The 12,996-nt window shown below is 38.9% G+C and overlaps 1 protein-coding gene across 2 annotated transcripts in view; it reads left to right on the forward strand.

Annotated features, from left to right (window-relative positions):
* Nucleotides 1-12,996, forward strand: part of CENPI (centromere protein I) — an 87,327-nt gene that overhangs the window by 32,624 nt on the left and 41,707 nt on the right. The window contains exons 6-11 of one of the 2 annotated variants that reach the window (XM_037131015.2): nucleotides 4,386-4,434; nucleotides 4,689-4,735; nucleotides 10,719-10,808; nucleotides 11,146-11,274; nucleotides 11,507-11,674; nucleotides 11,823-11,943. In XM_037131015.2, the coding sequence (XP_036986910.2) occupies nucleotides 4,386-4,434; nucleotides 4,689-4,735; nucleotides 10,719-10,808; nucleotides 11,146-11,274; nucleotides 11,507-11,674; nucleotides 11,823-11,943 (604 nt within the window). The remainder of the gene's footprint in view (nucleotides 1-4,385; nucleotides 4,435-4,688; nucleotides 4,736-10,718; nucleotides 10,809-11,145; nucleotides 11,275-11,506; nucleotides 11,675-11,822; nucleotides 11,944-12,996) is intronic. The other variant, XM_037131016.2, reaches the window with a different exon arrangement.

Here is a 12,996-nt window from a genome sequence, read left to right on the forward strand (position 1 = left end):
AGCATCTAGTATTTACCACTGATTTTTTCTTTCTGCAACCACCTCTAATAATGTCACACATAGTGCCCCAATTGGCCTTAGGCAGCCTGTTGGAGACATCCAGGGATCTACCGTCTTTGGCTGTTTCCTTCAGTTAATCTAGTCATTGTACTCAGCAGTGAGGTGTAAGCACTACAGAGTATGGTAGAGTAATTCCTGTGGGCTGGGCTACTGCTTCCCTTCAGGCTGATGCTACTCAGAGGGGGTTACTCTAAGATGGCTCCTGCAGTATGGGAGATGACTCAGCACCAGGATCCCAGTGGTTGCTCTCAGTTCTCTCCCCAAAGCCACCATCTCCAGTCTCTCCTCAAGTGTCTAGTCCACTATGCCCTCCCTTTGCCGGCGCTCAGAGTAAGTGGCTGCAAATGAAAATTTATGTTTTGGCCCTTTAAAGGCTCTCTGTGACTCCAGCTGTCTGTCCCTGCCAGAGAGAAACTCTGCTGCTTTTCATAGCTGTTGTCTGGGTATGTTTCTGCCTCTGGTGCTCTAGGCTGGAGAGTCCAGCTTGGCATTTAGACCCCACACTTCCCAGTGAGATTCCCCCAGTTGCTGGAATATTTATCCAGCACTTAAGCTGCTGCCTGTGGGTGCCCAGCCAGCTCTCTCACATCTCCTTTGCACTACATACCAGTCACATTTTAGTGGGGTTTTTTTTTGGTTCCTTATATTCCAAATCATTGATTTGATTCTCAGCTGCATCCACTCTGCTGTTTTTTCCTTGTAAATTGTTCTTTAATTAGTGCATCCTTCATTTCTGACTGGATCTTTTTTATGCTGTTGTCCTTACTACATTCCTTGAGCGTCCTTATAAGCCATGTTTTGAACTCTGCATCTGATAGATTGCTTGTCTCCTTTTTGTTTAGTTCTTTTCTGGAGCTTTGATTTCTTTCATTTGGGTCATGTTTATTTGTCTCCTCATTTTCACTGCTTCCCTGTGTTTGTTTCTTTGCATTAGGTAAAGCTGCTATGACTCTCTGTCTTAGTAGTGCGGCCTAATGTAGTAGGTGTCCTATAGGGTCTAGTGGCTCAGCCCAAGCTGGGTATTGAAGGGGTGCCATTCATGTGGACTAAGTACTCTCTCCTCTTATAGTTGAGTCTTAATTGCTATTGGCAGGTCAATGGGAGGGATTTGCCTTTGCCAATCAGGTGCAAGTACTGGCTGTGACCACTGACCACCAACCATCTCACTCAGGAGGATCAGCTATGCAGGGGCAGGGTGGTAGTTCTGTGACATGGTCTGTAGTTGTCCATTGGGTAGACTGGCTCTGGGCTTTCCCGGATGTCACAGGCCAGGGTCAGTGCTGGGGCCACGCTGCATGTGTTGTAAAGCAATCTGAGATTGTTGCTATTTGTGCTGGGTGTGGAGATTCCCAGGTGAAGCCAAGTTATGAATCTGTTCTGGCTGCTGCTAGTGCCAGGCCTGTGGCCACTTAGCAAGAGGTACAAAGCTGGGGGCAGCCCATAATTTGGGTGTTTTGGAGACTCAGATAAACTCTAGGGTGGGGCAAACAGTGTAAGCCACACTGATGGAGTCTCATATATGGCTCTTGCCTGCTGGTTCTGTGGTTGTATGGGGGTAGGGCTCAAAAAAGGCACAGTGGCTTCTGCCTTCCTTTCTTTCTGAGAGAGAGCTCTTCCTCCATTTTTGCCCTGATGCCAGACACTTCATTTCCTCCCCATATGCCACTGGTGCCCTTCAAGCTGCTATCCTGTTGCTGGAGTTGAGGGAATGCATCTGCGTAAGTTCAGCATGAGCCCTTTAATAGGAACTGCCAAGGAGTCCAGTCGTTTTTTCACCAACTCCTATCCTGCTAGTTTCTGCAGCTAGAAATTATGGGCTTCTCTTACAGGCACTGTTGCCATGGCTGGGGGGCCTGGGACCCCTAGTGCCTGGGATACCCCTCCCAGATTTTTATTCACCAAATGTGGGTGTGGGACCTGCCCATTCCGCAACTATTTGTCTCCTACTCTTCTGGAACGATGTGGTTTCTTTGTTCTGTAGTTGTCAGACTTCCATTCAACTCGATATCTGATGATTCTGAGTGATCTTTGGTATGTAGTTTAGTTTAAATTTTGATGTGGTTCACCAAGGAAGTGAGTTGTGTTTACCTATGCTGCCATCTTCACCGGAAGTCCCCATTTCTGACTGTTCTGCATGATGGTTCTTTTATAGTTTAGTTTTAATTTTGATGGAGTTTTACAAGGAGGTGGCTGGTAATTTGTTTACCTGTGCCTCTATCTTGACTGGAAGTCCCTCTTTTTTTCTATATTTTAAAAAATACTTACTGGAATATAATATTCATACAGAAAATTTTCTGTTTTATAAGTTAGAAGCTCAATGAATTTTTATAAACTAAAAACATTTGTGCAAATATCACCCACATCAAGAAATAGGGAGCCTAACTTATAAAAGCATTCCTTCAGAAAATTCACTTTCATATAATTTGGTGGAAGCCTGACTCTGGCTTGAGTCAGATATGGTAGTTAGCTATTTGCTAGGAAGGCAATGGTGAAGTCCTAGGCACATATGAGTTTTTCCTTTCTAGATGAGATTAATAGAGAATGTCAGATTTTCTATGCTGTTGGTTCCTAAGGCAAGTGATTGTGTGAGACTCATTTCATACCCAGCATGTTAAATAGTGATACTAATGGTTTATATTTTAAGGATGTGAAATAATGAGAGATAAACATTGATCAGTTGCCTCTCATATGTGCACCAACTGGCGACCTAACCTGCAACCTAGGCTCACGCCCTGACTGGGAATCCAAGTGGTGAACCTTTTGCTTTGCAAGACTACTCTCAACTAACTGAGCCACACTGGTTAAGACAAAACAATGAGTTGTATTTTTTATATGAAAGTTATTATATTTTGTGTCAAATATGGCAGATATGGTCATAATATGTATTCATTCCTTTAAAAAAGAATTTCTTTGTAGCCCTGGCTGGTGTAGCTCAGTGGATTGAGTGCGGGCTTGAAAACAAAAGGATACTGGTTCAATTCCCAGTCAGGCACATTCCTGGGTTGCAGGCCAGTTCCCAGCAGGGGACTCATGAGAAGCAACCAAACATTGATGTTTCTCTCCCTCTCTCCTTCCCTTCTCCTCTAAAGATAAATAAATAAAATCTTTAGAATATATGTAAATAAATAATAAAAAAAGAATTCCTTAAGTCTATTCTTCTTACCAGTATGTTTGGAGTCTTTCTGAATCTATTGCTAAGTAGAGGAGAGGCAATATGGACTGTCATACTTTAGACTTTAAACTTTAGAGTCATGACTACCAAAACACAAGTTTGTTTTTAAAAAGTCTTCATTTAAAAAGTTACCTTCTCTAGTTCCATTAAATTATTTATTTTTCAGTTTTTTAACATCTAGAGCAGTTGTTGGCAAATTTTTTCTTGAAGGACTAGGTAGTATACATTTAGGCTTGAGGACCATACTGTCTCTGTGACAACTACTCACTCTGCTGGTGTAGTGAAAGCAGCTGTGTAGACATTACATAAAGGAGTAAGTGTGGCTGTGTTCCAATAAAATTGATTTACAAAAGCAGATTTGTTGACTCCTGATCTAGAATAAAACCTCAACAAATGGACACTCAAAATGAAATGGTATAAGGGAACCAACCATTTAGTAATTTAAGTAACAGATTCATTGATTGTGTACTATTTGCCAAACACAGGGCTAAATGGTAAATTAAATTATGGTATTATATTTACTCATTGGAATATTAAGATCATTGGAAATGATATTTTGAAAATCAAGCAACATGGGAAAATGCTCTTAAGTGGGAATTCAGGCTTAAAGTTTTAAGTTTGTATGATAATAAACATGGACTTCTAGAAGGAGTTTATGAATTTTTGTTAGGTAGTTTTTCTGTTTTTCAAACTGCAGTGTTTTATATTTTAAAAATAAAATTTAAAATGACATCACAGGATACCAATTAAAACTTGTTTTTTATCGCCTTGGCTGGCGTGGCTCTGTGGACTGGCACCAGCTCGCGAACCAAAGGGTCACTGGTTAAATTGTTAGTCAGGGCACATGCCTGGGTTGCGGGCCAGGTTCCCCAGTCGGGGATGTGAAGAGGCAGCCACACACTGATGTTTCTCTCCCTGTTTCTCCTTCCCGTCTTCTCTGTGCAAAAATAAATAAATAAAATCTTTAAAAATTTGGTTTTTATCACTACTGTGTAATATAAAAAAGAGAAGCTTTGTTAAACTATTTTCCAATGATATCCTGAAGCCTTTTCACTTAATCAGTATGAAATTGACATTTGAGGAGAATTCGTTGCTCTTGTGTTCAACATAAATTGTTATTTCTCCCTTTTTAAAAGTTCTTCTCTTTTAACAGTGCCCTTATGTCTGCCATTTCTTATATTTACTTACCAAAAAAGAGAATGGTGAGTATTTTTATCCTAGTTATATTACATTCACTGTGTTGAACTAGCATTTGTATTGGCCTTTATTAAGTTAACTATTAGCATTAGTTCTATGACAGAATTTTGTGGGAATTACTTTTTAGTACTTTTATCTAAGCATTTGCTTAATGGTTTAACTAGGGTGTTTATATTCTTGGTGTGTAGTAAGAAGCAGGTATATGAGCTACATTTATAGTACTTTTTTCTTTTCTTTTTTTTTTTTTTACCTTTTCTAGTCAAACCATTTCGTGTGAGAAAACTGCTTGATCTTCAGGCAAAGATGGTGAGTACCGCAAAGACCCAGAACTAGCCAGTGTACTCTGTGATAAATATTGAGCTAGGCTTTGGAGATAGAAAATGGAATGAGTCATTACCTTCAAGCAACTTTTTTTAAAAATATATTTTATTAATTATGCCATTACAGTTCTATTTTTCCCCTTCATTCCCCTCTACCCTGCCCACCGCCTCCCCCACCATTCCCCCCTTTAGTTTATGACCACGTGTCTCAAGTTCTTTAGATTCTATATTTCCCATACTATTCTTGCCCTCCCCCCTATCTATTTTCTACTTATCATCTATGCTACTTATTTTCTGTACCTTCTCCCCCCTTCTTCTCCTACTCCCCTGTTGCTAACCCTCCACATGGTCTATGGTTCCACTCGTGATCTAGCTGTTCTCTTAGTTTGCTTTTGTTTTAGGTGTGGTTGTTAATAACTGTGAGTTTGCTGTCCTTTCACTGTTCATCTTTTTTATCTTCTTTTTCTTAGGTAAGTCCCTTTAACATTTCATATAATAAGGGCTTGGTGATGATGAACTCCTTGAATTTGTCCTCATCTGAGAAGTACTTTATCTACCCTTCCATTCTAAATGAAAGTTTGGTGGATAGATCAATCTTGGATGTAGGTCTTTGGATTTCATGACTTGGAATACTTCTTTCCAGCCCCTTCTTGCCTGCAAGGTCTCTTTTGAGAAATCCACTGACAGTCTGATGGGAACTCCTTTGTAGGTGACTGTCCCCTTAGCTCTTGCAGCTTCTAGGATTCTCTCCTTCATTTGAATCTTGGCTAATGAAATGATGATGTGCCTTGGTGTGTTCCTTCTTGGGTCCAACTTCTTTGGTACTCTCTGAGCTTCCTGGATTTCCTGGAAGTCTACTTCCTTTGCCAGACTGGGGACGTTCCCCTTCATTATTTGTTCAAATAAGTTTTCCGCTGGTGGCTGTTCCTCTTCCCCTTCTGGTACCCCTATAATTCGGATGTTGGAACGTTTAAAGATGTCCTGGAGGTTCCTAAGCCTCTCCTCATTTGTTTGGATTCTTGTTTCTTCATCCTTTTCTGTTTGGTCATTTTTTTCCTCCTTCTGGTCCACTCCTTTGATTTGAGTCCCAGTTTCCTTTCCATTACTATTGGTTTCCTGTGTATTTCCATTCATTTCAATTAGTTTAGCCTTCAGATGTTCCTCTAATTTATGACTAAAATCAACCAGTTCTGTGAGCATCCTGATCAGCAGTGTTTTCAACTGTGCATCTGAAAGTTTTGCTATTTCTTCATCACTTAGGTTTATTGACTCTGGGGCTCTGAGTTGTTCTTGAGCCATGTTTTGATCTGTTTGTGCTTGTTACATATGAGGAGCAGAGCCTTAGTTGTTCACCAGGGCGGGGCCACCCAGGTTGCTGGTTTGTGATGCTGTATGTGGGGGCGGGGTCAGAGAGGGACAATGGCGGTTTCCTCTGCCTCTTCCTGCCACTGGGGCCTGTGCATCTGTCTCCCTGCTAGCTCCCTCACCGCTAGCTCCTTCACTGGTTTATCTGCGTGCAAATGTGTGACCGCGATCAGCCCTCAGTGGGTCCGCCCGCTTCTCCACACCTGGGATCTGCCCACAGCTGCAGGCGCACCTGGGTCGGTCCGGTGGCTCTTTCCTGCCTGACCCTGCTCTGCTGCTGGTTCTGCCCTTCTTACCAGTTTGGCTGAAGGGTTTGTTGTTGTCAGACTTATGTGTAGTTCAATTTTCTGTGGTTTGGCTGCATTTTTGTCGCTAAAACTTTGTTGTTTTTAAACTTGGTTATGCGAGAAGGTGCAGTGCTTCCACCTACACCTTCATCTTGGCAGAAGTCTCTCAAGCAACTTTTTGTCTAGGCAACTCAGTCAACAAAATTAAACTGAATCAAACTGTGGTCAAGGAAGAGAGGTGATCCTTGAAAGACATTTTAAGGCAGGGGTGTCAAACTCATTTTCGCCAGGGGCCACATCAGACTCGTGGTTGCTTTCAAATGCCTGAAATAATGTTAGGACTGTATAACTGTAACTACTTCTTAAACTTCTTAACTGTTTAGGAGTCGAAATTACATTTGTCCCTTTGAAGGCAACTGTGAGGCTCATGTGGCCCCATGGTGAAAATGAGTTTGACACTCCTGTTTTAAGGGATGAATAGGATTTAACTAGGTCATGAAGGAAGAGCAGAGTACTCCTGACAGAAGGAATAGCATGAGCAGATGTGTAGATGTGAAACTGTTTGGGGAACTGGGTTGGTATGGCTGGAAAATAAGTGTCCCGGAGTAGTCAGAAACAACTACTTTATTTTATGAAAATAAAGTGACCAGTTTATTTTTGCGTGTGTTTGGGTGTAATCTAGGAAAGTATTCTCTTGTGGATACTTACACTTCAGTATATCCCTCTGACCATTATCTCTTGCTCTTATAGCTGTCTTGCATTGTTATTTCCAGTATACCTGTGTGGTAACAGAAGTCTGTGAAGCTTTGGGTACAAAGCAGTAGGTAGTTGTAGTACCTATGGCTAACTCCTGAAACCTTCATGACCCACCTGAAAACATTCAAATTTAATAAAAAAACATGAACACATGTCCACATTTGTGCTTCTCTAGTGTGAGGTTTCCTGTTGGTACAATTCAATGATCTTCTTTTATAGCTTCCTGTTTTAGTTCTATGGATACTGTATTTTCCCTTAGCTCTGAGAGTATATTAGTAGTAATGTTTTTGTCCAAATTACTTCACATTAATAAAAATTGTGAAAACGATGTGCTTTTTTGCATGTTAACACCAAAACCTTTTAATAGAATAAGAAAATTCTTACCATAAATAAGATCGTGCTGATTTGTATTAAGTAGAACAAAAACTGTATGTTCAAGTGTATGATTTTGTACATGATTGTCTAAAAATTTTAAACCCATAGTTTTTTGATCCATTAATTTACTGAAATGCGGAAAACTGTACTTGAAAAATAAAATAATTAAAAACATTTTAAACCCAAACATTAATTATATGGCTTTATTATCAATATTCTGTATAGTACATTACTAAATTATTCCATTATCAATGTTCATTTATAAAGATGTATTTCATAAATTGCTTTGATTAGCTAGATTTTGGTGAATTTGTTCAAATCCATTAATGTCAAGCCAAGAAGACATAGCCATGCTCACATGTAACCTAACATATAGAATGGTAATAGCCATAATGAACACATATTAACAAATGTGTTGGATTTGTTGGAATTGTCCTTCTATTGGCGAACATGGATGGTGGGAAGCAGAGCAAGCATGTCATTATTTTACAAGTGCCAGGGCCCATTGAGAGCAATCTTTGCAACAGAAAGGAGGGGGAGTTGGGTCTATCTTAATGGTTGGTAAGGGTGGTTTATAGGATTCTCTCTCTCTACCAGGCACAAGCCTGTGTAACTTGGGCTGTGATTTTTATTCTATTCTCAGATTTGTCTCTGTGACCTCAAGAGTTCCTTTCTTTAGTTTATTTCATGGTAGAGGCTTCTCTCTAATGCCTGGTAAACATTTTTTGTTTATATTTAATTGTAAAGCACTAAAACGGTGGTTGGAAACTGGTGTACGTGAGAAGGACTTGTTCATTGCAGGATCTTAATATATCTTTCATTGGGGAGTCACACCCCCAGTGACTGTGTCATTTTTCCCAGAAATAAATTCTGTCTCCTGCCTAGAGGTGGTGTTAGTCAGGCTTTTCTACATAAACAAAACCAATAGGGGGTGTGTATGCATGTGTTATTTGTTTATTTTAAGAAATTGGCTCACAAGATTACACATGCCAGTGAGTACAGAATCTTCAGGGTGGGCCAGCAGGCTGGAGACTCAGTAGAGCTGCTATTCTAGTTTGAGTCCAAAGGCAGTCTATTATAGAATCAGGAAGAATTGTTGTTGCACATGCAGTCTGAAGGCACTCTGCTGGAGAATTCTCTCTTGCTTCCAGGAGGCTCATCTTTCTGTTCCATACAGGCTTTCACCTGATTGAATGAGACCCACATACATTATGGAGGGCAATCTTATTTACTCAAAGCTTATAGACTTAAGCGTAGATCATCAAAACACCTTCACAGAAACATGCAGAATAATTGGTCAAATACTTGGACACCCCATGGTCTAACCAAGTGGGGACCATCACAAGGATAGGAACCTGGCTACTAAAACTCTGAGACATATGCAGTAGAAGGGGGTGGAGAGAAGTCCTGGTACACCCTACCACAGTTGTGCCTGCTGTCTAAGTCCAGCTTTATCTTCAGAGAGTAAAACCTTCATGTTCGCTTGTAAGTGTAGTGAAGGAATTTGTAGTTCTAACTGCTTCTTATGTACGCTTTCAGCTGATCCTCCTGTTTTTTGCCACTCTTGCAGCTCTGCTTTTCAGAGGTATCTGGTTCTGTAAATTCCTGAGTCTTTCTGGGAGTTCTCAAGCATGAATCTGCTGCTTTTGAGGCTTTTTCCTATTGCCGCTTTAGGCTTCGTTTTCTCTGTTCTGCTAAGCTGATTACTATTTGTTCATCTTCATTCTAGGTTCCAAAATCTTTTTGAGATCTCTCATTTGCTATTGTCTCATCTCTCGTTCACCTTAAACTTGTGTTTATGCCTTCTTAATTCCATTACTTTTTAGTGGGGCTTTAGGAGGACTCAGAGTTAAACATGTAATATGTTTAGTATACCATGTTTAACATTTTACAAAAATAATTGACTTTTAATATAAGGTTTATTGAAACACAATTCACATACCATAAAACTCACCCATTTTAAGTGTATAGTTCAATGCCTTTTAGTATAGTCACAGAGCTATAGAAAGTCTCCTTTTTAAAAAGAAAAAAGTGTTCACTTTGTAACAATACAGTTCAGTTAAGTAGGCAGTAAATTCTAAAGTTCTCTCTATTACTAAGTAATTGCTCTATCAAAAAAACATTTCAGCTGAAAGCAAACACTTTGATACTAATTGATACGAGTACAGAGACCAGAAAATGCTTCAGCATAGATAAATTAGGCCATTTCGGTTTTGTTAAAATAAATTTAAATAAGCTGTTATAAAACAGGAACACTATATTTCTAAGCCCCATTTTCTGCCTTCCTTATTTTGTATGGTATTTGAGTCAACAAAAGTGTAATGTAACAAAATAATTGGGTTACTTCCTTAGAATTCATTTTAGTGGTATGCTTTCTCTAGAGAGCCAGATATATCAAACGCAAATATCCAGCAGTAATGACTTCTGTCATTGTAAAATTAATGTTTTTCTTAAGACTTGTTTCAGTTACAGGAAGCAGCTTGGTTACCACATACCAATTGTTAGATTTCCTAATCCATTTTTTAGGAATTATGATAACAATAGATTAATATTTCCTTTGCTCTATTTTCCTGGTTTCCCTTTTTGACTTCCTGCATTCCTGTTCAAATCAAGAATGAGTATCCCTGACTGGTGTGGCTCAGTGAGTTAGGCATCTTCCTGTGAACCAAAAGGTCACCAGTTTAATGCCCTGTCAGGGCACATGCCTGAGTTGCTGGTCAGGTCCCTGGTTGGGGGTGTGCAGGAGGCAACTGATCGATGTATCTCTCCCTCTCTTCTCCCTCCCTTCCTCCCTCTCTAAAAGTAAATTCGAAAATCTTAAAAAAAAAAAAGAATGAGTGAACTTTGAATCCTGAATATGCTCCAAGTGTGAGTAAGCTATTCTAGCAGGTATCACTGGTAAGCTTAAGGCATGGGTAAATAACAGAGAGAAAATATAAGGAATAATTAAAATAGGGACAAAGCTCATAAAAGAGAAGATAATAAGTTGGCGAAGGTTGTTTTATGATAATTGTTTCAAATGCCTGGTTATTTATTCCTTGATTTTCTGTAGCATCTTCCCATAGTAATATTGCATAGTAAAATGAGGGTCTGAATATGTGTTTGTTTAATTTGTTTATTCTATTGTTCTCTTTTTTCTTATTGACCACAGAATTGAAAATTAAAAAACTCTCATTTTTATTTCAGGGAATGCAGCCTTATCTCCATGCTTTGTTGTCACTATATAAGTTCTTTGTTCCCACTTTGATTTCTATATCTTTGCCTATAAAGAAGAAGGTAAGTGATTGAGGAGTGATTAATTATATTGAGATTGAAATATGTTATTTTTTATTAATTTACCAATTTGGGCTGAACTGTTTATAGCATACTGTTTTAAGATCTAGTATTCTGGCACTGTTTCTGGGAAGTTTTTTTTTTTTTTTTTTTTAGGGATGGGCACTTCATTTTGATTCCATTTAATGTATTTAATAGATTCTTAATAGATAAAAAAATCTTTAAATGGATTTGCATGGGTATTTTATAATCAATATAGTTTCAATTAATGAGTTTTAGATTTTATGTTGCTTCAACTTACAGGTACCTACACTCATGTACTTTACATCCAAATTTATAGATATATTTCAAGAATTCAGAGAACCTGTGGAAGACAGCTCTAGTTGCTGTGAGGCAAAGGAATCAGGGACTTTCTCCAGAACCTCTAAAGCTGATGTTAGGTCCAGCCAATGTCCGTCCTAGAAAAAGAGTAAGTATCTAAAACCTCAGATGATTTTGTGATGGCTTCTTTTATTAAATCCAAACAATAACCATTTGTATGTTGGAAGAGATTATAGGTTTTTAAATATCGTTTTATTACCTAAGATTCTATGCAACCCACATTCAAACTCGATTCATTGAACCACATTAGCAACTTCTTTTACATTTATAGTTTGTAGCCTGTTTAGTCCATTGATTATTTTATTGTCTTTCTCCTTTAGAAATGGAATTCTCACTCACTTATACCAGTGCTAAATTCTAGTAGCCACAGCAAAGAATATGGAAAAAAAGGAATGTGTCTTTCTGATTATCTGTGTAGCAATACACCATTTCCGATAGAACAGCTTAAAAGCTTCCCTCAACTCTTGCAGAACATTCATTGCTTAGAGGTATGTGACTGAACCATGTGCTGATTTGCATTTTCCATTTGTTCTTGACAGCCTTTCTTTCTGTTATATATTTCCTATCTGATGATTTGCTTGTTGCTCTGACCTACTTTTTACATACTTAAGTTGACTAATTGTTCTGTCTTTGCAGCTGCCTTCTCAGATGGGTGCAGTGCTGAACAGTTCTTTGCTACTTCACTATATTAACTGTGTCAGAGATGAATCAGTCTTACTGAGGCTATATCATTGGTTGAATCAAACATTACAAGAAGGTAAAAACTGCCCTGGCTGGTGTAGCTCAGTGGATTGAGCGAGGGCCTATGAACCAAACAACTGCGGTTCAATTTCCAGTCAGGGCACATACCTCGGTTGTAGGCCAGTTCCCAGCAGGGGACGTACAAGAGGCAACCATACATTGATATTTCTCTCCTTCTCTCCTTCCCTTCCCCTCTAAAGATAAATCAATAAACTCTTTTAAAAAGTGTTTAAAAAAAAGAAGGTAAAAACTGATACTTAAAAGTTAGATGATTAAGGAAGGAACAACAGAGTTTACAAATGGGTTCCTTTTATAAGTGTGCCAAATTCTAGACAGGAGGAGATGTAATTATTGCTTGGATAATAATCATAAAATTACAACAGTGCTTCCATTGTTGCAATTTTAAAGGCAGTAAGAAAGGAGGTGTGTTGGTAAGGAAATACTGCTGGATGGCCACCAAAACTCATGGGGTGGCTCCACTTTGATGACCATCACAATCCACAGCTTTTTCATCTTTCTACATCCAGCCATTAAGCCACAGATTCTACAGATCAGTGCTAACAAAACTCAGGAGATGTTGTACAAGCCAGAATGTCACCTTATTATTTCATACCAGAAGTGATTCTGGTGACCAAAATTGTTCATGTCTCTCAACTAGAGTGTCTCTTCTTTGCTATGAGTATATATGGGAGCGAAATGAAAAAAATCACTGTGTGACATAAAGCTGTTCACATTGATTGTATGTAAATTTTAGCAGTGTATTTTCTTAATTATAGAATTGAAGGAAAGGGCAGTGAGGGAGTTTTTCATCCAGGCCATAGTAAATCTTGATCATTTCATTCCTCCACAGAGTCAATTTCTCTAAAGATAGTATTTTGGTCACCAGATTGTTTCTTTCCTGAATCAGCAATTCCTGACTCTTGGAGTGTTTAAAATAATCAGTTTTAGTCAATTCCATATTAACTCTCCATTTTCTGCTCGAGTCTTATACAGTTAATTGGATTTCCACTTACTAATGTCCTACCACTCTTAGATTTCCCCAGGTCACCCTAATTGAAGTTTAGGGCAT

Source organism: Artibeus jamaicensis, unplaced genomic scaffold (assembly GCF_021234435.1).
Source record: "Artibeus jamaicensis isolate MK-2021 breed Jamaican fruit bat unplaced genomic scaffold, CSHL_Jam_final scaffold_461, whole genome shotgun sequence".
NCBI classification, from domain to species: Eukaryota; Metazoa; Chordata; class Mammalia; order Chiroptera; family Phyllostomidae; genus Artibeus; species Artibeus jamaicensis.